We start from the raw sequence: 24,668 nt of genomic DNA, 5'->3' as shown, positions 1-24,668 counted from the left end.
TCTAAAATGCAAACCTGATCACATCCTAGCAAAATTAAAATGCTACAACTGTTTGCCACTGCTTTCAGGGTACAATTCAAAGACCTTAGAATAAACAACACCTTTCAGGACCATGTTCTTGACTCCCTCTCCAGTTTTATTTATCACTTCCTCATAAATGCTCACCTATAAGAAACGACTTTCAGGCCCACCAATTTTGCCATGCTCACTTTTATTCCCAAGCTCGAGAATGAGAATAAGAGCTTTCATTTAGCTAATTACTGCAACTTCAGCGTTTAGCTCCTTTTGGGAAAAATTTTCTCCATATTCCCGATCCCCACTCCCAAATTAGCTCAAGTACCTATTCAATCTGTTCTCCTACCACCCTATAGTTACCTTTACTACAGTTTTTATTATACAGAATTGCAATTGTGTGTGCTCAATGAAGGGCTTCTTTGCCAGCTCAGAGGTAAAGAATCTGTCTGCAATGCAGGAGCCACTGGGTCGGGAAGATCCCCTGGAGAAGGAAATGGCAATCCACTCCGGTATTCTTGCCTGGGAAATCCCATGGGTAGAAGAGCCAGGCAGGCTGCAGTCCATGGGGTTGCAAACAGTTGGACATGATTTATCAAAGAGCTGGAATGACTGTTAGCTGAATAAACTTCTCCCAGCCATTTGCTGTGGATCCTCCAAAGCACACTAAATCATTTTACATAATTTCATAAATAAGTGATGATGGTTCACTACTCAAAAATCATAAAATGGCCTTTTGAGTAAAAATGGTAATCTGACCACTACCATTTAGTGTCTCTTCCTCCTGGAACACCTATAAACGACTAGTAACGCAACACAGAAGTATAAACCACCAGCACACCTGAGAAAAAGGTTTCTGTAAGTTTTTAGAAAACAGAACGAGTTGTAAGAGTAAGAAGTGATGAGGCCTAAGAAGTGAGGGCGGAGAAAAATGAGGTTAGGAATATGCAGAAAGGAAGTTACACCTGGGAAAGATTCTGTCTTGCAGAATCCCTGAGAAGTTTTGATCCAAGAAACGATGAGTATAAAAAAGTGGAATGAATACAGGGGTTGAAATTAGAAATTAAAAGTGTGAATACCAAACATTCAATACCAACACCTCTGCAATCCTGATGTGGCAGGTAAGGTACTATGCCCCAGGCAAAAAAATATGAGTTCTTCTCTAAAGAGTTACAGTATCCTGGCAAAAAGATTCCAGCCTTCTGACATTTAGGACTCCTCCCACCCTAACAGCCAGCTCCTTATCTACAGACTTTACTATACTTGGGATAAATTCAGATAATTCCTATCTATGTACAGAGAGCTTCCCCAATCAATTTTTTCATACCTCATTCTTAAATATGAATAGACAAAAGAGATGTTATCTGATTTTTAAGAAAGTCAGAATCATAAAAGAGAAAAATCAAGTTAACTAGAGGAAGGAAAAAGACTCTAGATCTTCCAGAAAGCAGAACAAAAAGATCAAGGTTGATGAAACATGAAAAACGTAGAACACCTAGAGGAGCAATCTAGGAGGTCTAACATTTGATTAATCAATTTTCAAGAAAAAGGAGATACAGAAATTATCTCAGAATTAAAGAATAACAGTCTTCAGGCTGAAAAAGCCCTCCAACTAACCCATAATGAATGCAAAACAAAACCTCACCTGTAAATATATCATTGCAAAATGTCAGAACATCACAAAAAATAACCCTAAATGCTTCCACAGAGAAAAAAGATTCACCTACAAAGACCTTGCAAAGATTTCATATCAACAACATTAATGACAATGGACTAATGCTTTTTAAGCTGTGAGGGAAAATGATTTTCAACCAGCCAACCTATCAGAGCAAATGTAAAAACAGAATAAAGATATTTTAAAATAGAGACACCCAGAAAAGTCATCCTTCACAAACTCTTCTTTGGGGAAATTAACAGAGGATATACTCCAGCAAAACAGGAGAGAAAACCAAGAAAAGAAGACATGGAAATTGGCAAATAGAGGCCTCAGCTCAGAAAAGCAGAAAAGAACAGTCCTAGGATGAGATCTAGAGACCTAACACAGAACAGAATACAAGGTCTGACAGGAAGGTCTCTGGGGGAAAACATGGATTTGGAATATTTGATGGGATACAGAATCTAGAGACCAAAAAAAAAAAAAAAAAAGCTAAAGGCAAACAATGCAAGAAAAACAGAAATCCTAGGAAAAAAATAAAAACTCTCTACTATAACCAGAGTCACCATAAGACCTTGTAGTGAACAATGTTCACACAGTTATGGTGAATGTTTTGCTTAGTAATTTTCAGCCTTTAAAGCAAAGAAGACTTAATTATAATTATAGGGTGGAATGTAAGTATTATCAACCCAGAAAATGTAAAAGTATAGTTTAGTGATGCTGAGAAACTGAAGGGACAAAAGAAAATAATGGGAAAGAATAGGAATGTTATTATTTTCATTTTACAAAGTGGGGAACCTAGAGTAAGTACTCAAAAAAATAGAAAATTTAGTATTTTAAATTACAGGATAATCCACAGATTTTAAAGTTATAATGATACTGGGAGAAGAGGGTAGGGAGGTGACTATAAGCTAAATCTTCATTTGTCAGACGAAGAAGTTAACAGATATTGCCTTTTTTCTTTTATTTTTGGTCACACCCCATAGCAGGTGGGATCTTAGTTCCCCAAACCAGGGATCAAACCCATGTCCGCTGCAATGGAAGAATGGCATCTTAACCACTGGACTGCTAAAGTCCCAGTGAATATTTCTTATACAGTATAAATCAAGAAAGAATAATATGAGTACGTTATTCAGAAATATAGAGGTAAATACCAGAAAAAACAGCTAAATGAGTTAGAAGAAACGGCATCTAAGAAGTGGGATTCATTGGATATAAAGAATTATATACTGGGAATTCCCTGCGGGTCCGGTGGTTAGGACTCAGAGTTTTCACTCCCAAGGGCACGGGTTCAATACCTGGATGGGGAACTAAGATTCCAAAAGCTCCACAGTGTGGCCAAAAAAATAATACTAATTAAAGAACTATATACTTTAATAACCATGTGTGCATGCATGCTCAGTTGTGTCTGACTCCATGACCCCATGGACTGTATGTAGCCCACAGGCTCCACTGTCTATTTTCCAGGCAAGAACACTAGAGTTGGTTGTCATTTCTTCCTCCAGGGGATCTTCTTGACCCAGAGATTGAACCCATGTCTCCTGCATTGGCAGGTAAATTCTTTACCACAGTGCCACCTGGAAAGCCCCTCTATAATCGTATATAGTGATAAAAACTAAAAAAAAAAAGTACAAAACAGTTTCTCTCAGGAGCCATTACAGATGAATGTCCAAATGTTAATTCCTCTTTCAGCTGAGGTGGGGAAAAAGAGGGTCCTTAACTGAGTTGATGAAATTCAGTAACAACATTTCCATGTAGCTTTCTGGGTTAAAAAAAAAAAAAGTATACATACTGCTGCCCAATTTTATATCCTGTAATAGTAACTTGGCACATAGCCACTGAAAAACTGAGACATAAGGCTTTAGCAAAGCTTAATGGTCTTTAGCATCAGAAAGACCTAGGTATTTTGTTTTTTAAGATTTATTTATTTGGTTGCATCAGGTCTTAGTTGCAGCATGTGGGAATCTTCAGTTGCGATATGGAATTCTTATTTGTAGCATGTGGGATCTAGTTCCCTGACCAGGGATCGAACCCAGACCCCCTGCATGGGGAGCACAGAGTCTCAACCACTGTACCACCAAGGAAGTCCTCAGAAAGACCTCAGTCTTAATTCAGATGCCTTCACTTGCTAGTTATATTACAACCTTGTACAAGGTTACTAAGTAACTTCTTCATCTGTGAACTAGAGATAATAATGCTTATCCCTATAGAGTTACGTAACACCTATAAACAGTCACAGATATACAGACAGCAACTGATGTAAGACAGTACTAATCATTACTTACATTGGCCACCACTTTTACTTCTTTGTACTGTGCTTCATAGAAAATTCCAGCATTTTCCAGTGCTTCTGTTAACGAGGGCCCATTTTTCACCTGCTTATCCAGTCCATTCACAAATTCCTCCAGCTTGGCACTTGCCTCTTCAAATTCTTTGGAGAATTTCTTCCCACCTGTCTTATCTAAAATAACAAGAGGAAGTATTCTATAATATTCTTAGTCTCATAGTTACAGAAGAACCTTCCCTAAACCACACAAAAAAATCAAACAGATTATTTAAACATTTCATGCGATCCTGCTAGATTGAAGTAAGAGTGCATCATGAAGGCACCTGTAATTAAGATAAAGAAAGTTCAACTAAATGAAGTTTGCTGATTGCTTTAATTCACAAATCTGATGTCACACTGCTACTTAGGAATAATGGAATGAGGCTCAATTCTATACAGTTACACACCATTAAGTTTTTTTTTTATATATACCATTAACTTTTACACTATTATAATAAGATGTATCCCTTTTTGGAAGAAACAGAGGCTCAAAAAAGTAAAGATAAAGTGACCTCTATGTGTATCATGCTTAGAAATTCTTTCCTATCTGAAGAAGATCCTTGGTAACTTGAAATCAGAAAAGTACCATGAATTGTTTTTCAACAACAGTGACATTACCAACTTTTACTTATTCTCCTATGTACTTTTTGCCCAGTGATGCTGGACTATGGCCTTAGGTATAGATACAAATTTAGGCTCTGCATTTTTTAGCTGTGGAACTTGGGCAAGTTTCTTATCTCCTTATGAAGTCTCAGATTTCTTATGTACAAAGTGGAGGTTTTTAACATGCTTCTGGGTTGTTCTGAGGATTAAAGTAGATAATATATGTTCAATTTAAAGCATGGTACAAGAACAAAATAGGTACCACAACAAATAGTTTGGTAGCTATTTATTTACTATTTCAAAAATATTTATCAGGTATTTATTACATACCAGGTATTGCTCTACGAACTAGGATATTGGAAGAATAAATAAGGATAATTTCTACTTTCATGTGATTCACATTCTAGTAAATCAATATGATTACTATTTATAATTTACAATGTAAGGGAAAGAAAGTGACTAGACTTTATGAGGTATTATAGTGACCTTATGTATTTATTTGGGCTGTGCTGTTTGGCTTGCAGGATCTTGGTTACCTGACCAGTGGTCGAATCCCGGCCCACAGCAGTGAAAGCACCATGTTCTAACCACTGAAATTGCCAGGGAGTTCCCTACAGTGACCTTACTAAAGAGTGAACACAAACCACATGATCATACACATGAAATACACCTCCATCATAGCCTGATACATCAAGAAAGGACCAGAAGTGGGGAAAAGGATAGAATATGCTAATTAAAAAAATTTTTTTTTATTTTTCTCCAACTTAATGGAGATGTAAGTGGCATGTAACACTGTTCAAGGTGTACAATCTGAAGGCTAGGAATTTACTTAGGAAACTGACATGCATGAAATCACCACCTGGGAAACAGGTGCCACAACAGTTCTCTACAGCCTGAGGTTCTCTTTATGGAAGCAGGCAGTCTGATTACTTGAAATGACACATCTGGAAAGAGAACCTGACTTATTCTATATAGAAGGATGTAAGATTACCTTTTAAGCACTTGAGAGTTTCTGTGCTGCACACATCCACCCTCATGGTTGACAGCTGTTTTTCTTTCAGTTCTATCTGATCTTCTGAGCGCTTATACAGCAACAGCTCTTCAATGAGGGCCTGAGACTGAACAAGGACCAGAGTCATACTTCATTTATGAAATCATCCTCTTACTCTATCTTTCTACATCAAAGTAAAACATGACTAAAACCTAACAAAACCATGAGAAGCAAAAGCCTTCATATTTCCTCATAATCAGGGATATCAATATCAGTTCTTATATCAAAACCATATTTTCAGTTATATACTTTAAAAGATCTTTTTTGGGGGGGGGTTTAAAAAAAAAAGATCTTTTTCATGTTATTCAAAGTTAATTTATGGATATAAAGTTAAGATTGAAACAGGCAAAGATCCATTTATCTCTTCTTTCAATTTGAATTAGATAGTCTTATTATGTTAACTTTAAGCAAATTTTAATTTAATAGTTTCATAGGAAGAGGAATGCCTTCTTTGAGGTTTAATACAGACTTCAGCTGGCATACAGATAAAACTTTTGAGTTTTCGAGAGTTTCAATATGTTTAAAATATAATGGATGCATAATTCAATAAAAAGAAATCTTACAGGGTGAACTATACATAAAACTATAACACAAAAGGGTTGGATAACACTTTGGCACATGGGACATATTCTGTAACTTACTCGAAATTCAGCAACTATCTTAGACTTGAGAGCAGCTTTTGGATTCGTGGATGCTGTTGAATGAAACAAAAGGTTATTTAAGAATATAGACAAAAAATGTTGACTATTTAAGAAAATTTTCAGCTTTATAGTTGAGGGTATATATTTTTTGAATATATGTCAAACATGCACATTTAAATCACAGTATAACTCTGAGAACATATAGTGGATACGTAAATTGAAAACTCCCAAGCATGGTCAGTATAAAAATATGTACTATTTAGATAGGTTTAACCTACTTACCTCCAACATACCCTGTAAGTCTGAAGTCCTAGAATTACTGACTTGGAGATACATGAAGTATCTTTCTGCCTATTCTGACTGAGTGGAACAGGATCTTAACACCTCAAATTAAAGTGTCCAGGAGCAGGACATCCAATTAATTCTGATCACTGGCTGAAGAAAATTTACTTCCAAGCATCAACTCTATTCCTATGTATTTAGTTTTAGATTTGCTTTTTCTGCTGACTCAATTCAAAGCAAAAACAGGCAGGAAAAGTTCTAGGTACAATACTACTGTGGTTGAACTTTGGCTGAAATGATGACTCTTGCTGTTCCTAAGCATGCAACTTATGACCAAAAGGATGTGAAAGGACTCCCTTAATCATGATGAATATCACATGCTTGCTGGAGCAAAACCATCCCAAGTGTCTTGTTTCACCTCCCAATTCTGTCTTTTACCTTGTTCCCTCCACACCTTCAAATCTTTCTCAATATTCCTCAGTTTGGCCCACAGCAGCCTATCACATGCAGTATTCCACTCCCGTGATCTCATGCTGGGTAAACATGATAAACACAGCAGGAGCTCCTGTTAAGAGAATGGCTTCTGGCCAGGATTTGAGGCCCATGTCTAATCTGGTAGAGTATCTCCCCAAATCTGAAGGATTTCATGGCTCCCACAGAAATGCTTCTTAACGCCTAGTCTCCTCTTCAGCTCTGTTGTTTAATGCCAGCTGCCTCTAACTTCATATAGCTTTGAACCTTAAAGTTACCCTGGGCACTATCATGTATGTTTTTCTTCTTCCAATCCCCCAACTACTCTTGAATCTTCACACATTTAAACCCTTTTTCTGCATTTCCTTTGTTTAAAGGTAGTTTTATTTTTATTTTTTTAAAGAAGTAACTCCATGATGGCTTGGTTAGTGTAAGTCACTGGGAGCCTCCCAGGCCTGGAAAACACAGACTTGCCCATGGTTTATGCCAGGTACGATGTCAAATGGTCTACATTTTCTTCTGCTCCAAAAAGAGGAGGTAATTTATATTAGTTGAGATTTTGTTCCTTACTTTGTGATTTCTTCCACTGCTTATTCGGTTGTTTGTTCAGATTTTCTTTCAGCTGCTTCTGAGATTTGAAAGTGGTACCTGGAAAACATTTCAGTTTTGCAATCTGGCGTTATGGGAAGCTGTTCTGTCTGTCCACTTCAGTGTCAAAGTTGAAAAAAGGCAATCCGAGACTGTGTGTTGTTTCTTTCTTTCCTTTTCTTTTATTTTTATAAAAAGATAAAAATACCCACCAGATCTAAGAAGCTGTCAAATAAACATGATTTCCGTATCACAGAAATAACTAATTTGGAGAAGAATAGGGTAGGAAGTTTAAAAACACTAGGTAACTCATTCAGATGAAGAATTTAACAGCTTCTTAGAAGATGCTATTTTTAAAGCAAATTTCTAGTCAAATAACAGTCATGGTATCAGATATCATCAACTTCTACTCACTGATTTTATTACACGAATCTAATACATAGAAACTAAATAATTTTTAAAACACCTGTACAAAACTTACTGCAAATCTAAATCAAAAGAGACTGAAGAATACCAACATATGACTAATGTATCAAATAATTCAGTGAAAACTGAAACCTTGTCTAAAAATTCTCCCAAAAGTAGGGGGACAGGGCAGTAATTATTGAACACAAACGATGAATAGTTTAAAGCACTCAAAGTAAAACAAATGCAGAATTAATTAATGATCACTTAATATGCTTGCCTTTTCTTAGTCAAAAAAAAAACAAAAAACAAAATTCAACCCTCTCCAAACCATTCTACTTAAATTAATGCAAACAGATTTGAACAGTTATTTAATTTTAAACAAATAGGGCCATATCCCAAACTTTGTCTTTCAGTAATAAGCAAAAGGACTAGATCTGTAAAATACATATAATTTTAAAGACTGAATAATGACTCAACCTTTCTTTTCGGAGAGAAAGGATACTTACTCAAAGCTTCTCTTAATGCCATAATCATTTCTTCTGGGTATACATTTCTATCTTCCCAGATTTTAAAGATTCGTTCTACAGATTTAGAGACAGATGGATCCCTGAGAAGAAAGAAAAAGTGAGACATAAAAATGTTAAATTTGCGTCTCAAACTAGAAATCTGAAAATAAAGTTGTCAACAAAATTATTTTCCAGGGACTTACCTCATGGTCCAGTGGTTAAGAATCCACCTGCTAATACAGGGGAAAGGGAAACTGAAAGTGAAAGTCGCTCAGTTGTATCCAACTCTTTCTGACCCCGTGGACTCTCAGTCCATTGAATTCTCCAGGCCAGAATACCAGAGTGGGTAGCCTTTCCCTTCTCCAGGGGAATCTTCCCCACCCAGGGATCGAACCCAGGTATCCCACACTGCAGGCAGATTCTTTACCAGCTGAGCCACCAGGGAAGCCCAATGCAGGGAAACAGGGTTCCATCCCTGGTCTGGGAACTAAGATCCCACATGCTGTGGGGCATCTAAGCCCACATGCCCTAGAGCCCTGCTCTGCAACAAGAGAAGTCACTGCAAGGAGCAGGCCGCATACCACTTCTAGAGTAGCTCTCACCCACTGCAACTAGAGAAAGATAGTGCACAGCAATGAAGACCCTGTGCGCCACAACGAACACCCAGCACAGCCAAAAATAAATAAAAATTAATTTTAAAATTATTTTCCAAATCTTTTCATGTTTATTTTCAAACACTTTTTTCTGATGTCTAGGGCTAAAATCTTAAAAAAAGTCTTGTTCAACACTTTTAATTGGTAACATAAATGAGGTTATGGATGACATACTGAACTTTAATACTGGTTTATAAGTTTCATGAGTACCTTATATTTCTATGTCTGTATACATTCATGAGCATACTCATAATCAAAGTTTAAATTTCCATCCATCACCATACAGCTGACTCCCTTTATCCATTTCATACTTTACCACCTTCCCACTCTGGTAACCACTAGTTGGTCCTCTGTATCTATGTGTGTGTGTGTTTGGTTATTTATTTTTATTTTTAATTTTTAAAACACATTCTATATATGAGTGAAAACGTAAAGTACCTCTTTCTTTACCTGACTCATTTCACTTAGCATAGTATCCTCAAGGTCCATTTGTGTTATCACAAATGGCAAGATTTCATTTCTTAAATTTTATTTTTGACAGGAAATAGCATTTATTGGTGAGCATGATTAAGGAGGGGACAGTGCTGATGCTCGTGTGCAGGGCCCACCAGGGGACCACGATTAGGGATGGATTGACCCCACAGCCATCTGGCATTTATTGGGGAGCGTGATTAAGGAGGGGACAGCGCTGATGCTCGTGTGCAGGCCCCTGGACAGATGGCGGGCCCTGCACAGAGCATCAGCGCTGTCCCCTCCAGCATACCTATCTGGAGTCTATCAGCTCCAGCGCAAGACAACATCTTGTTGATGTGGATGACATGAAAGGGGTGGAGCTGCACTCCGGATGTGAAAATCATCTCTGCCACAGCTTTTCACTATGTACTTGTTGGCACAAATACGGGCAGCCTCCAGGGCTTCAGAGGAGAGCTGATCATACTCATCTGACACCATGTGGCCACAGAGTGGGAACTCATCCACTTTGGCCTTCTTATGCCCCAAGCCAAAGATGCGGATCTTAGCATTAGGGATACCTCGGCAGAAGCGGGACTTTGGGTACGGCTTGTTCTTATAATACTGGTAACACCGGGTGGGGCGGCGGCCCATGGCAACAACAGGATCTTCAGTGGCGCGCCGAAGGGAAAGAGATCATCTTTTTTTTCAAATGGTTGAGTGGTACTCCATTTTGTGTGTGTGTCTGTGTGTGTGTGTGTATATATATCACATTTTTCTTTATCCAGTCAACCATCCATGGACACTTACGATGTTTTCATATCTTAGCTATTGTAAATAATGCTGTGATGGACGCAGGGGTGCATAAATCTTTTCCAATCAGTACTTTTGTATTCTTGGTATAAATACTCAGACCATACTGTAGTTTTCTTCTTAATTTTTTGAGGAATCTCCATACTGTTTTCCACAGTGGCTGCATGGATTTACACTCCCACCAGCAGTGTATGAGGATTCCATTTTTTTCAAATCCTCTCAAACACTTGTTATTTCATGCCTTTTTGAAAACAGTCATTCTAATGACTATCTATCTCACTGTGGTTTTTTTCATTTCCCTAACAATTCATAATGTTCAACATCGTCTGCCTATTGGCCATTTGTATATCTTCTCTGGAAAAAATATCCATTCAGCTCCTCTGCTCATTTTTTTAAAGCAAGTTACTGGTTTTTCTGTTGTTGAGTTGTATGGGTTGTTTATATTTTGGGTATTACCCCTTCTCAGATATTTGATTTGCAGATCTCTTCTCCCATTCAGTAGGCTATTGTTTCTGTTTTATTGATGGTTTTCCTTGTTGTACAGAAACTTTTTAGTTTGATGTAGTCCCATTTGTTTATTTTTCCTTTAGTACTGCTTGCCTGAGCAGACATATCCAGAAAAATAATGTTAAGACCAATGTCAGCATGTACAGCCTATGTTTTCTTCTAGGAGTTTTATGGTTTCAGATCTTACAATTAGTCTTTAATTCATTTTGAGTTAATTTTTGTGTACAGTATGAGTCCAGTGGCCTAGTTTAGCTTTTTTATGTCGCTCGTTTCTTACCCCACCATTTACTGAAGAGACCAGCTTTCCCCCACTGTATATTCTTTGCATCTCTGCTGTAAATTAGTTGTACATAAATGCATAGATTTCTGGGCTTTCAATTCTGTTTCATTGATCAATGTATCTGTTTTTCTATCAATACCATGCTGGTTTTTGTTACTGTGGCTTTGTAGTATCATTTGATATCAGGGTGTGTGATGCCTATAGTTTTGTGTTCTTTTTTCTCAGTATTGCTTTGGCTATTCAGGTTATTTTGTGGTTTCACATAAATTTTAGAATTTCTTTTCTGTTTTGGTGGAAAATACCCTTCGGATATTGATAGGGATTGCACTGAACCGATAGATTGCTTTAGGTAATATGAACACTTGACAATGTTAATTCTTTCAATCCATGAGCTTGAAATATCTTTCCATTTATTTGTGTCATCAGTTATTTTCAACAATGTCTCATAGTTTTCAGTGCACAGGTCTTTCACCTCCTTGATTAAATTTATCCTAGGTATTTCATTCTTTTTTGTTGTGATTCTAAATGAGATTGCTTTTTCTCTTAATTTGCTTTTCTGCTATATCTCACTGTTAACACAGAAATGAAACTGATTTTTGTGTATTGATTCTGTATACTAAAACTTAACTGTATTTGTTTACTGCTTTGAATAGGCTTTTGGCGGAGTTTTTAGAATTTTCTCTATATAAAATTATGGCTTCCCTGGTGGCTCAACGGTAAAGAATCCGCCTGCAATGGAGGAGACACAGAGTCAAGCCCTGGGAAATTCCAAGGACAGAGGAACCTAGTGGGCTACAGTCCACAAGATCACTAAAGAACTGGACATTTGATTAAGTGACTAAACCAGAACTATATAAAATCATGTCACCCACAAATAGTGACAGCCACAAATATACTTCTTCTGTTCCAATACCTTTTATTTCTTTTTCCTGCCTAATTGCTCTGGTTAGAATTTCCAATACTATGTTGAATTAAGAATGGCAAGAGTATACATCGTTGCTTTGTTCCTACTCTTAGAAAGACAGCTCTCATTTCGTCACCACTGAGTATTATTTTAGTTGTGGATTTGTCATATACTGCCTATAATATTACGCTGAAAGATGTTCTTTCTGTACCCACTTTATTGAGAGTTTTTATAGCTGGGTGTTGAATTTTGTCAAGTGCTTTTTCTGCCTCTATTAAGATGATCATGTGTTTTAATTCTCCTTTTTGTTAATGTGATTATCATGTTGACTTACAGATGAACCACTCTTGCATCCTTGGAATATATCTCACACTGAATCATGGTGTATGATCCTTTTGATTTGGCTTCCTAATATATTTTTCTTCAGGAAAAACTGAAGAAGAACTGATTTATAATGTTGCTTTAATATCTGTTGTAAAGCAGTGTACTTTGGTTATACACACACACATATATGTTCTTTTTCCTATTCTTTTCCATTATAGGTTATTACAAGGTATCGAATACAGTTCCCTGTGCTATACAGTAGGACCTTGTTGTTTATCCATTTTGTATATAGCAGAGTCTGTTAATCCCAACCTTCTTATTTATCTATTCCTTTTCCACCTTTGGTAACCATAAATTTGTTTTCTATACCTGTGAATCTGTTTTTATTTTGTAAATAAATTCATTGTATCATTTATAACTTCTATCTTCTTTATCCATTCATCTGCTGATGGACACTTAGGTGGCTTCCATGTCTTGGCTGTGGTAAAAAGTGCTGCTATGAACACTGGGGAATATGTATCTTTTAATTTTTAAGGAACTTCTATACTGTTCTCCATAGTAGCTGCACCAATTTACAGTTCCACTAACACTATAGGAGGGTTCCTTTTTCTCCACACTTTCTCCAGCATTTATTATTTGTAGACTTTTTGATGATGACCAGTTCTGTGTGAGGTGATTCTTCATTATTGTTTTGACTTGCATTTCTCTAATACAGTGATGCTGAGTATCTTTTCAGGTGCCTGTTAGCCATCTGGATGTTGTCCTTGGAGAAAACACAATTTTAAGTGTTCTGTCCATTTTTCGATAGTTGTTTTTTTTTTTTTAATTGAGCTGAATGAGCTATATTCTGGAAAATTAACCCTTGTTAGTCACATTACTTGAAAATACTTTCTCCCAGTCCATAAGTTGTCTTTTCTTTTTGTTAATGGTTTCCTTTGCTGTACAAAAGCTTCTGAGCTTCATTACACCCCCATTTGTTTAGTTTTGCTTTTATTTTCTTTTGCCTTGGGATATTGACTAAAGAAAACATTTATGTCAGAGAATGTTTTGTCTATGTTTTCTTAAAGTTTCATGGTGTCAAGTCTTCCTCTTTAAGTCATTTTAGTGTCTTTCTGGGGGGGTGCTGGGCAGGGTTAACAGTTGTGGTGCATGGGCCCGATCGTCCTGTGGCATGTGCGATCTTCTTGGACCAGAGAGCAAACCTGTGTCACCTGCATCAGCAGACGGACTCCTAACCACTGGACCACCAGGAAAGCCCATTAATCATTCTTTAAATGAATAACGCAGTGGCATTCGTTATATCCACAACGTTGTACAATCACCAAACCTACTTCCAAAAACTTTCATTGCCGTAAACAAACTCTGTACCCATTAAACAATTAACTCCCTATTACTCCTTCCCTTCAGCTCCTGACAACTTCTAATCTACTCTCTGTCTCTATGGATTTACCCAAGACATTTTATAAAAATGGAACCACACAATTTGTTCTTTTGTGCCTAGCTTATGTCAGCATGTTTTCAAGGTTCATTCATGCATACTATGTATCAGATATGATACTATGTATCAATCATTTTTTAAAAAATCATGGTAAAACAAACAAAATTTACCATCTTAACCACTTTAAGAGTACAGCTCAGTAATATTATGTGCATTTACACTGCCATGCAATCAACCTCTAGAACTGTTCAGACTGAAAAACTGAAATTCTATATCCATTAAATAAGATCTCCCTATTTTCACTACAAACCACAACTGTACCTTCTGTTTCTATGGATTTGGCCACTGCAGTTATTTCATATAAACACAGTCATACAACAGTTGTGCTTTTATGATTGGTTTCATTCAGCACAATGTCTTGTAAGAGTCATCTATGTTGTAACATGTGTCAGAATTGTTTCCTTTTTAAGGTTAAATGATACTGTTTTATATATATATCATATTTTATCTGCTAATCTGAAAATCCGGCTGGTTCCTTCTTCTGGTTATTTTAAATAGTGCTATTATGAACATGGATGTACAAATATCCATTCAATTTCCTGCTTTCATTTCTTTTTTTGTATATAATCAGGAATAGATTTGCTGGATCATATAGTAATTCTATGTTTAACTTTTTGAAGAACCATCAAACTGTTTTTCCATAGCAGCTGCACCATTTATACTTTCCTACAAAAGTTTTTCCCATCCTAACATTTGTTATTCTCTAGTTTTGTTTTTAAATTACAGTCATTCTAGTTGGTGTGAACTCTTTGGCTGCTTTTAAAATCTTTTTTGGTAATTTCATTAGAATGGATGACTAGGTGTAACTTTTTAAAAATTTATCCTGCTTAGTATATGTTGTGTTTCCCATCGTTTGAAGATTCATGTTTTACTTTGTTGTTTCTGGTTGGTTTGTTTTTTTAAATCACTTTCAGAGCATTCTCAGCCACTACCTCTCTCAAAGAACTCAGAAGTGCTCTCCTTCTGGATTCTCATTTGATTTTCATCAGTCCTCTCATTCTAATCTACATTTTGCCACTTCCTTCTCTCTACTGCTGCATTCTAATTTCTTCAAAACTATTTTTTAGCTTAATCTTTTTCTTTTCTAGAATTCCTCCTGGTTCTTTTGTCCAAGTATTTTATCCATTGTTCATTTTATTCCATTTAATCTTCTTTTAACATCTTTTATGACTGTCTTAGCTCTGTGAAGGAATCTTAATCTGCTGATTTTCCTTGCGGTGCTTTGCTTCCCAATGTACTTGGCAACCCTTGACTGTCAGCACATATTTTTTTGTTTGATCTATGAGATTCTTGGTGAACTAAGTAGGAAATGTGTTCCTTAAGAACAAACCTATACAGGAAGCCAGGGGTATTTATCACTCAAGACCTCTTTATTCCCTCTCCACAGCCCAGGTCACATGGTATTAGCAAGCTAGGCATACTAATTAATGTCAGCTCTGCCATTCTAATATGTCCACTGTTGCTGGTTCGGCTTATATTTTGTCAAGAATGTGATTGCTTTATAAAAAAGGACCCTTTAGAATAGATGGCTGGCCATGCAGCCAGAAGTCGTCCTAATTATTTGTAAATAATTTTTGCAGAGGTTGTAACATTTATTGTTGCTTCTTCAGCACCTACAAAGTGTTCACTAAATAGCAAATGAATGAATGACACCTAGACTTTGTCATTTTCAAACCCAACTATTCATTATGAAGTCCCAACAGCTATTCAACAAAATCCTCAAGTAAAATATGCTGGAGAAATAGCAACTGCTAGAAAATCATATAAATAAGACTAGAGTAAAATATAGTAAACAAAGCACGAGATGGGGAAACTAGACATGTTAGTTCTGGTTTTACTAAGAAGTCTTTGGGAACTAGGTTTCTTCATTTGTAGAATTATTTTTACTAGATAATTTGTTAGGTTTAAAATTCTTGGCTAGATTTGTTTTTCATTTATATGAACACAGAACTCTCAAACTCCCACAATATAACCATCTCTTGAATTTACAAATTCAACTAAAACAAAATCCAGAATAGCAGTTTTACTTACTTTGTGATTCTAGACCTCTATTTCAGCCATTACTGATCACAACCTCAATTTCTACAGAACCTCAATTTCTACAGAACATACAACTACTACCACATACACATACTAACAACCCTTGCCTTAGACCACTTTTAAAACAAAAAAATAAATTATTTCAAAGCACAAAGCTGATGAAGAGTGTAAGAAGAGGTGCCCAGCTATCAGAGTTAAAAGAAACAGAATTAGGAAATTTCCTGGCAGTCCAGTGGTTAGGACTCCAAGGGCCCAGGTTCAAGCCCTGGTTGGGGAACCGGGATCTCACAAGCCTTGTGCCAAAACCCAACAACAAACATGAACAACACAAAACCAAACAACTAACCAGAACCAAACAGCATAATCTTGTGCCTCACTCAGGGGAATATCTTTTCTTTATCAATATCTTATTTCTGGCACATCATCACAGTAATGTGCTGTATCTTGAAGCTTCTTAATAAATATTTGCCAACTGACCAAACAGAAGACCAAATAATGGGGTCAACTCAAGGAGCAGGTAGTCAACACTTAATCAGAATCCACCTTCCAATCTAGGGAACTCGGGTGCAATGCCTGGTCAGGGAACTAATATCTCACATGCTGCAGGGCTACTAAGCCCACGCACGGCAACAGGAGAAGCCCATGAGCCCCAACTATGGAGCCCTCGCTCTGCAACAGGAAGCCTGCACACGCCGTGACAAACACCAGAGCAGCCAAAGAAAAATTAAAAAACGCACTGCTCTGTATAGCCTAAATAACCCCCACTTATAAAAAGGAATCTTTTTTTTTTTTGGCATTTAATAGTTTTTTTTTAATAGCTTAAGGACAAAACTACAAACTTTATTAAATGCAATTTATATATTCAAGTATAGCAGCTGAGTCAGAGATCGTCTGCTGCTGCTGCTGCTAAGTCACGTCAGTCGTGTCTGACTCTGCGACCCCACAGACGGCACCCAACAGGCTCCTCTGTCCCTAGGATTCTCCAGGCAAGAACACTAGAGTGGGTTGCCATTTCCTTCTCCAATGCGTGAAAGTGAAAAGTGAAAGTAAAGTTGCTCAGTCATGTCTGACTCTTAGCGACCCCATGAACTGCAGCCTACCATGCCCCTTCATCCATGGGATTCTCCAGGCAAGAGTACTGGAGTGGGTTGCCATTGCCTTCTCCAAAAAGGAATCTTTTTTATTTGCCTGTAACATGTTTTCCCTAGTGTGTCACTTGTCTTTAATTTCAGGGTGTCTTCTATAATGTAGTTTCATTTTGATGTAATTAAATTTATACTTTTCTTTATTATCTGTTCTTTGGGTCTTAAGAGCTTTCTAAACTAACCCTTACAGTCAGGAAAATATTCTTTGTCTTTTAACATTTTAAAGTTTTGTTTTATATACTAGAGTAATTCATTTGGAATATGCTTTTGTGTACAGTATTGGGAAACATTTAACATTTAATTTTATTTCTTCCACACAGAAAGCCCGTGTCCCAGAATCACTTATTGAAGACTGCATCTTTCCCCCAACGAACTGTAATGCGACTTTTACCATTTACAGAGGTTCCATATAGGTATGGGTCCAGCTGTGGGATCTCTGTTTTGTTCCTTAAATCTATTTGTCTATCCTTGTATTAATATCATCCTCTTTTAGTTACTATACCGAATAATAATTATTTTTTCCCTATATCAGGTTTTTATTGAGAATAATTTCATTTTTTTATTCATCACTTTGTCAAAAATACAGGTCATGAAATCATTATAGGCAGAGCTATTTCAGCCATCCCATCATCCCTCCACACACAATATCACTAAAAACATGTATTAGAAACTAAACCAAATAATAACTCTTGATGTTTCATAGGTTAGGACCTACTTGGTTGTTTTGTTAAACTTATTTATTTTTGGTTGGCCTGGGTCTTCACTGCTGCTTGCAGGCTTTGTCTCGCTGCAGTGAGCGGGGGCTACTCTGTGAGGTGCTCGGGCTTCTCAGTGTGCTCACTGCTCTAGCTGTGGAGCACAGGCTCTAGGCACACAGGCTTCAGCAACTGTGGCTCATGGGCTTAGAGCACTGGCTCAGAAGTTACGGCACAAAGGATTTAGATGCTCTGAGGGACGTGGAATCTTCCTGGACCAGGGGTTGGACCTGTGTTCCCTGCACTGGCAGGTGGATTCTTATCCACTGTACCACCAGGGAAGTCCCTTACTTGCTTTTTATCAACAGTTTTGGCTACTCCTAAGACACTGACTCTTCTATATGAATTTTACAATCAGTATAACAAATTTCTTAAAATATCCTATTGGGAACTTGATTAAAGTGTACTATATTTATATGATAACTTTCATCTTTTTGAAAGTTTATAGTTTTCTTCATAAAGGTCTCAGCACACTTTTATTCTAGGTATTTAGAGCTTTTTTGTTACTGTTAGTAATATCATTTTATTATAAATGGTTATTTCTGATATACTGAAATGCTGCTGCTGCTAAGCCGCTTCAGTCGTGTCCGACTCTATGCAACCCCATAGACGGCAGCCCACCCGGTTCCCCGTCCCTGGGATTCTCCAGGCAAGAGAACCAGAGTGGGTTGCCATTCCCTTCTCTGACTAAAATGCTACTGATTCCTATATGTTGATTTGTATTCAGCAACCTCACTGAACCCTCATAACTCTGTAAATTCTCTTGGATTGCTTATGAAGATGATCACCAAGTCTCTATATCTTTTCACCCTATATGATTCTCTGGAAAACATTTTATACTTCAACAACTACAAGTCAAAATTTTCAAATTAAACAAAAATATAGTAAATATCATTCATACAAACACTGATTTAAAGTTATAAATGATATTTTGTTGAAACCAAATTGCAATGCAAATATGATACTGTATACAGTTTGAAACTTTTTAAGACCATAATACCATTATCATTCCGTTATTTCACCATTTTTATCCATTTGACCTACTACAAATTTCTTTAGCATATGCTAAAATTATTAGTGCCTTCAACTGATACAATTATTTATATTAAAGTCACCTTTAACCTTTCCTCATTAGCCCCTGATAAAGTAATACTGCCTTATACCAAAATACACACACACACAATAGAGCCACTGAAAATGACTCACAGAACTGCTAATAAGGTAATCATATGGATGATATTCAATATGCTTAGACAATCCAATGACGCTTTAACTATATCCATGGACCCACCAATGAATAACTAGGCCTATACATAAGAAACACAGCTTTATAGCACTCCATGGTATTTCCATCCATGCATCAAGCTAACCAACCACCTATGAATTGACAAGCATTGTGCTGGGAGCAGAAGCTCGAAGTCTGGGAGATAAAAACTGGTGACAAAAACCAAGTATATCAATTATAAAGTGGTGTGTTAGGGGCTATGACAAAAGAAGTGGTAGGTATAATGATAGCAAAGAACTGCTTAATCTAGACTGGGGAAGAAAAGTCAGGAAGGGTGGGGTAGGAGATGGGAGCGAGGCTCAACAGGGAAGGGACATACATGCACCTATGGCTGATTCATGTTGATACATGGCAGAGGCCAACACAATATTGTGGAGCAATTATCCTATCAAAAGTAAATACATTTAAATTCAAAAAAAAGATTAAGTAAAATTTGAAAAACAAGTTAGGAAAGGAAAACTTCTCGAGGATACTAGATCTATAAGAAAGGTGAAGGGATAGAGTCAATAAAATCTTACAGAACTGGGAATACTGTACTGCTCTATGATTGACTACACAATTTGTTCTACCAGGCTGCCAATTCAATTTTCAAAAGGAACCAACTTCTTAAATTCATTTACTTAAAACTGTAATTTGAAAACTGTTTAGTCCAAATAAATCTTATATTACAGAAAAGCTGCATATAATTACATATGATATATATTAACAGATACTTAGAAAGTAATATCCATGTAATCACAACCCAGGTCAAGAAATAATACACTACTGGCTACCTAGAGGACCTGAGTGGCTCCCTTCAAGATCACAATCCCTTCCATTTACCTGGGATGGTAGACTTTTTTACCTGTTTCCTTAATTTTGTGTTAAAAATAGGTTAAGTATAAACAAGGCTGTATACTGTCACCCTGCTTATTTAACTTATACAGAGTACATAATGCGAAATGCTGGACTGGATGAGGCACAAGCTGGAATCAAGACTGCCAGGAGAAATATCAATAACCTCAGATAGGCAGATGACACCACCCTTATGGCAGAAAGCAAAGGACTAAAGAGCCTCTTGATGAAAGTCAAAGAAGTGTGTTAAGTTGGCTTAAAACTCAACATTCAGAAAACTAAGATCATGCATCCGGTCCCATCACTTCATGGGAAATAGATGGGGAAACAAGGGAAAACAGTGTCAGACTTTATTTTTGGGGCTCCAAAATCACTGCAGATGGTGACTGCAGCCATGAAATTAAAAGACGTTTGCTCCTTGGAAGAAAAGTTATGACCAACCTAGACAGCATATTAAAAAGCAGAGACATTACTTTCCAACAAAAGTCCATCTAGTCAAAGCTATGGTTTTTCCAGAAGTCATGTATGGATGTGAGAGCTGGACTATAAAGAAAGCTGAGGGCCAAAGAATTGATGCTTTTGAACTGTGGTGTTGGAGAAGACTCTTGTGAGTCCCCTGGACGGCAAGGAGATCCAACCTAAAGGTTCCTTTAGTCCATCCTAAAGGAAATCAGTCCTGAATATTCACTGGAAGGACTGATGCTGAAGCTGAAACTCCAATACTCTGGCCACCTGATACAAAGAACTGACTCACTGGAAAAGACCATGATGCTGGGAAAGATAGAAGGCAGGAGGAGAAGGGGATGGTTGGATGGCATCACCGACTCAACAGACACGAGTCTGAGTAAGCTCTGGGAGTTGGTGACGGACAGGGAAGCCTGATGTGCTGAGGTCCATGGGGTCACAACGACTCAGACATGACTGAGCGACTGAACTGACTGGCTGAAGTATAAACAATAGTTTATTTTTCTGCCAAACTTGAACTTTATATAAATGGATTCATACTATGTATACAGAAATATTCCTTTGTACTTCCAACCAGTATTTTGTGAGACTTCTCTATATCATTGCATATAACTGAAATCCATTAATTTTCTTTGCTGTTTGATATTCCAGTATGCCACAATTCATTCACCTTACTGTAAAAAGTGTTTCCAATTTTTTTTTAATTAAGGTTTTCACTTTATTCTTCTGCTGCTGGACTGTGTGGTTTGCAGTCTTAGTTCTCCAACCAGGGACTGAACCTGGGCCCCCTGCAGTGGAAGCATGGAGTCCTCACCACTGAACTGCCAAGGAATTCCCCCAAATTTTTATTACCATAGACAAAGTTGGTATAAAAATTCCCTTCCACTGATCTTGCTGCAAATATGTAAGTTTCTCAGGGTTTGTAAAAGCTTAGGGTTGGAACTATAAGATCACAGGGTATATATAACAAACTTAAAAAAAAATGAGGTTGTTTTATACCAATCAACCCTCAAACCAACAGTATAAGAGAGCTTCCACTGTGCCACAATTTTGCTAATATTTGTACTGGTGGACTTAAAGATTTATCCTCATCTGGTGCAGATCTGTGCTAGTTATTGCTTTACTGCCTCTAAGCTCCAACACACCCTTTCTTGTACTGGGGCCAGACACTGAAAACTCTATTTCCCATTGGTTCAGAGTTGGACTCTGCCAACAGAGAGCCCTGGAGTGACACTGAGAGGCTGGAAGAAGCAGTAGGGATTCCTCTTTCAGGGTTATATTTTCAAGTGGATCAGCACAGGGGCACCCTGGCAGCATTTCAGCACAGCTCTTGTAGTTCAGTGGTGAGTGCTCTCTGACCTGTTTCTGAACCACTAGTGACAGGTAGCAGATTCTTAGAGCCATCTACTCTTTCCTGAGGTCTGAATCTCAGCTTGGGGTGGGTTAGGGTGGGGGTAGTTATTTACTTTTCCCTCAGGTTCAGAAGTAGTAGCTGCTTTCAGCACATACTATTCCATATCACCTTAAGAGTTATTTTATTCTTTCTAATAGTTAGCTACCTTTTACCTACTTAATGGTCCTTTCCTACCCCCCCTCCCCCAAGTTAAGCTTCTTAAAATTTATTTTGGCTACACCTGTGGCATGTGGGATCTTAGTTCCTGACCACAGATCGAACCTGTGCCCCATGCATTGGAAGCGTGGAGTCTTAACCGCTGGACTGCCAGAAAAGCCCCTTAATGATCCATTATATTAAATTTTCCCTGTTTAAAATTACTGGTATGTGATTTCTCTCTCCTGATCAGGACTTAACGTATATGATATGTAACATTTCAGCAATTCTAGGGATACATGACATGTGCTATCAAAACAGACTGAATGCAAAAGGAGGTAAGAAAATAGAGCTATCTGCTATTAAGCCAGATATTAAAGGGATCTGCAGGAACACAAAACACTATTAAAACTATAAGTTTCAGTTATTAACATTTATTGTTTTAAAAGTCATTAATAAATATTTAAACAATTTCTGGCTTGATTTCTAATATAAGTGCCAGGTAAAACTAAAATCTTCAATATATTATCTTTTATTATTTGTGATTTTTTATATATTCTGTATATAAATCTCTTGTTGACTGCAGAATATTTTTCCCCACTCTGTGGCTTATCTTTTCCTTCTTTATAGTGTCTTTTGATTAAATGGTAGGTCTTCATTTTAATGTAACTGACTTTATCAATCTTATGAGGTAAGGTCATGAGATATTCTCCTATCTTGTCTCCAGATTTGTAGCTCTTTCATATTTGTATTTAATATGAAATTGATTTTTGTGTATGACGTGCACAGGATCTAATCTTTCCTACACAGCAAATCTGCCCCAGCAATATTATGAAAAAGTTCTTTTTCACACAGAGACCAAGCATACATATTCACTGGTCTGTTTTTGACCTTGCATTATGTTCTACATGTTTCTTTGGTTATCTCTGGGCAAATATCATTCTGCTTTATTTATCATAGCTTTATAACCAGTCTTGAAACCTGGTAGAGCCTGTCTTCCCACCTTGTTACTCTTTAAGAGTTTCTCAGCTTTTTCTTCGTGGGGGAAGAAGAGGAGGGAGCTCTCTGCACTTCCATACAAAATTAAAAATCAATTTGTACTTTAGTTGCCCCCACTGCAAGCTGAGATAACTCCACTGCAGCAGTCATCACATTACTGGTCCACAACTATCCATGCTGTGTCCAGGCTACACCATGTGTTATTTGTTGTCTAAATCTCAGATCATTAACAGTGCAAAGCGCTTAGTAAATATACAACATATATTCCAGGAATTAATAAATTGTACAAAAACAAATAAATTTGTAAAATGGGGGGAAACTATTAAGATCTTAATTAAGATTGCATTGGACTTATAAATCAGTTTGGGAAGAAACGATATCATTAAATATTGAGTCTTCCCTATCCACAAATTGTTTGTTTCAGTTTTCCATACTGTTTCTCAATTATGTTTTATAATTTTTTCAACGTGATCTTATACATCTTTTGTTAAGATTTCTAAATATAGCTGACTCTCTTTAATTGTAGATTTTATATTTGCAAATTCACCCATGTGCTAAAATTTATTTGTAACCCTAAAATTTAGTTCTCAGATATATTTTGTTTGGCTAGCAATAAATTTTTTAGAATATGACTTAGTTTCACACATTTAAAATTTGGGAAACTTCATATAGGAATCTAGATTTTGACCTAGCTTAAAAATGACAAAGTTTTTTGGAAAGTCTGACAACATATGTTGACACTGAAGTCATGTTTCTTTACGGCCATAGGCTAGAGCTGCACAGCTGCTGTTCCTTTCAGATGGATTTTTCCTTATAATCAACCCACTTCACTCACCTAGGTTACCTGCCTGGAATTTCTAAACATTTGCCCCTCCTAAATTAAAGTGATTAAAATGATAGCCTTAAATGAAGAGAAATGAATTTGCAAAAGTGTAACTGTGAACAGAAATTTAAAAGGGGGTAATGGTGGTTAGGATGCGGCTGTTTATGGAATACTAAAGCTCATATCCTAATATCCTCTCATTTATCATACACTTTACCTCAAATGGTAAAGAATCTGCCTGCAATGAAGGAGACTTGGGTTTGACCCCTGGATCTGGAAGATTCCCTGGAGAAAGGAATGGCTACCAACTCCAATATTCGTGTCTGGAAAATTCCATGGACAGAGGAGCCTGGCAGGCCACAGTCCATAGGCGTGCAGAGTCGGACACGACTGTGCGACTAATACCATATTACAATCAATTTCTTTATAAGTGAAAATATATTCTGTTTCACTCGTAACAGTCTTCTACTCCTGATTCTATTACTATTTTAAAATATATACAAATAAATGACAGGGGAGCTTTGACTTCAATGTTCTTATAAACAATCATCTTGGATATTTTATCCTTCTACATTAAATATTATTAAGATTCTGACTGAGATTACAATGAATTTATAGTCTACATTTTGGGAAAGAATAACAATACCAGATCTTTCCCTTCAAAATTATATATCTATCGCTTCATTTACACACATTTTCTTTAATATCCTTTCAGTTCAGTCGCTCAGTCATGTTTGACTCTTTGCGACCCAATGAATAGCAGCACACCAGGCCTCCCTGTCCATCACCAACTCCCGGAGTT

At 37.0% G+C, this 24,668-nt stretch overlaps 1 protein-coding gene across 6 annotated transcripts in view; it reads right to left on the bottom strand.

The window, feature by feature from the left end:
* The window catches only part of RPRD2 (regulation of nuclear pre-mRNA domain containing 2), a 96,972-nt gene that overhangs the window by 27,756 nt on the left and 44,548 nt on the right, over positions 1–24,668 (bottom strand). For 3 of the 6 annotated variants that reach the window (XM_069574246.1, XM_069574258.1, XM_069574280.1), the window contains exons 3-7: positions 8,543–8,643; positions 7,611–7,688; positions 6,288–6,340; positions 5,587–5,713; positions 3,952–4,127 (exon numbers count right to left, since the gene is read on the bottom strand). In XM_069574246.1, the coding sequence (XP_069430347.1) occupies positions 3,952–4,127; positions 5,587–5,713; positions 6,288–6,340; positions 7,611–7,688; positions 8,543–8,643 (535 nt within the window). The remainder of the gene's footprint in view (positions 1–3,951; positions 4,128–5,586; positions 5,714–6,287; positions 6,341–7,610; positions 7,689–8,542; positions 8,644–24,668) is intronic. The other 3 variants (XM_069574254.1, XM_069574269.1, XM_069574287.1) reach the window with 1 other exon arrangement.

The sequence above is a fragment of the Ovis canadensis genome, chromosome 1 (genome assembly GCF_042477335.2).
Source record: "Ovis canadensis isolate MfBH-ARS-UI-01 breed Bighorn chromosome 1, ARS-UI_OviCan_v2, whole genome shotgun sequence".
Lineage (NCBI taxonomy): Eukaryota > Metazoa > Chordata > Mammalia > Artiodactyla > Bovidae > Ovis > Ovis canadensis.
The sequence above is the reverse complement of the archived record's forward strand: the minus strand, read 5'-3'. Positions and strand labels throughout refer to the sequence as shown.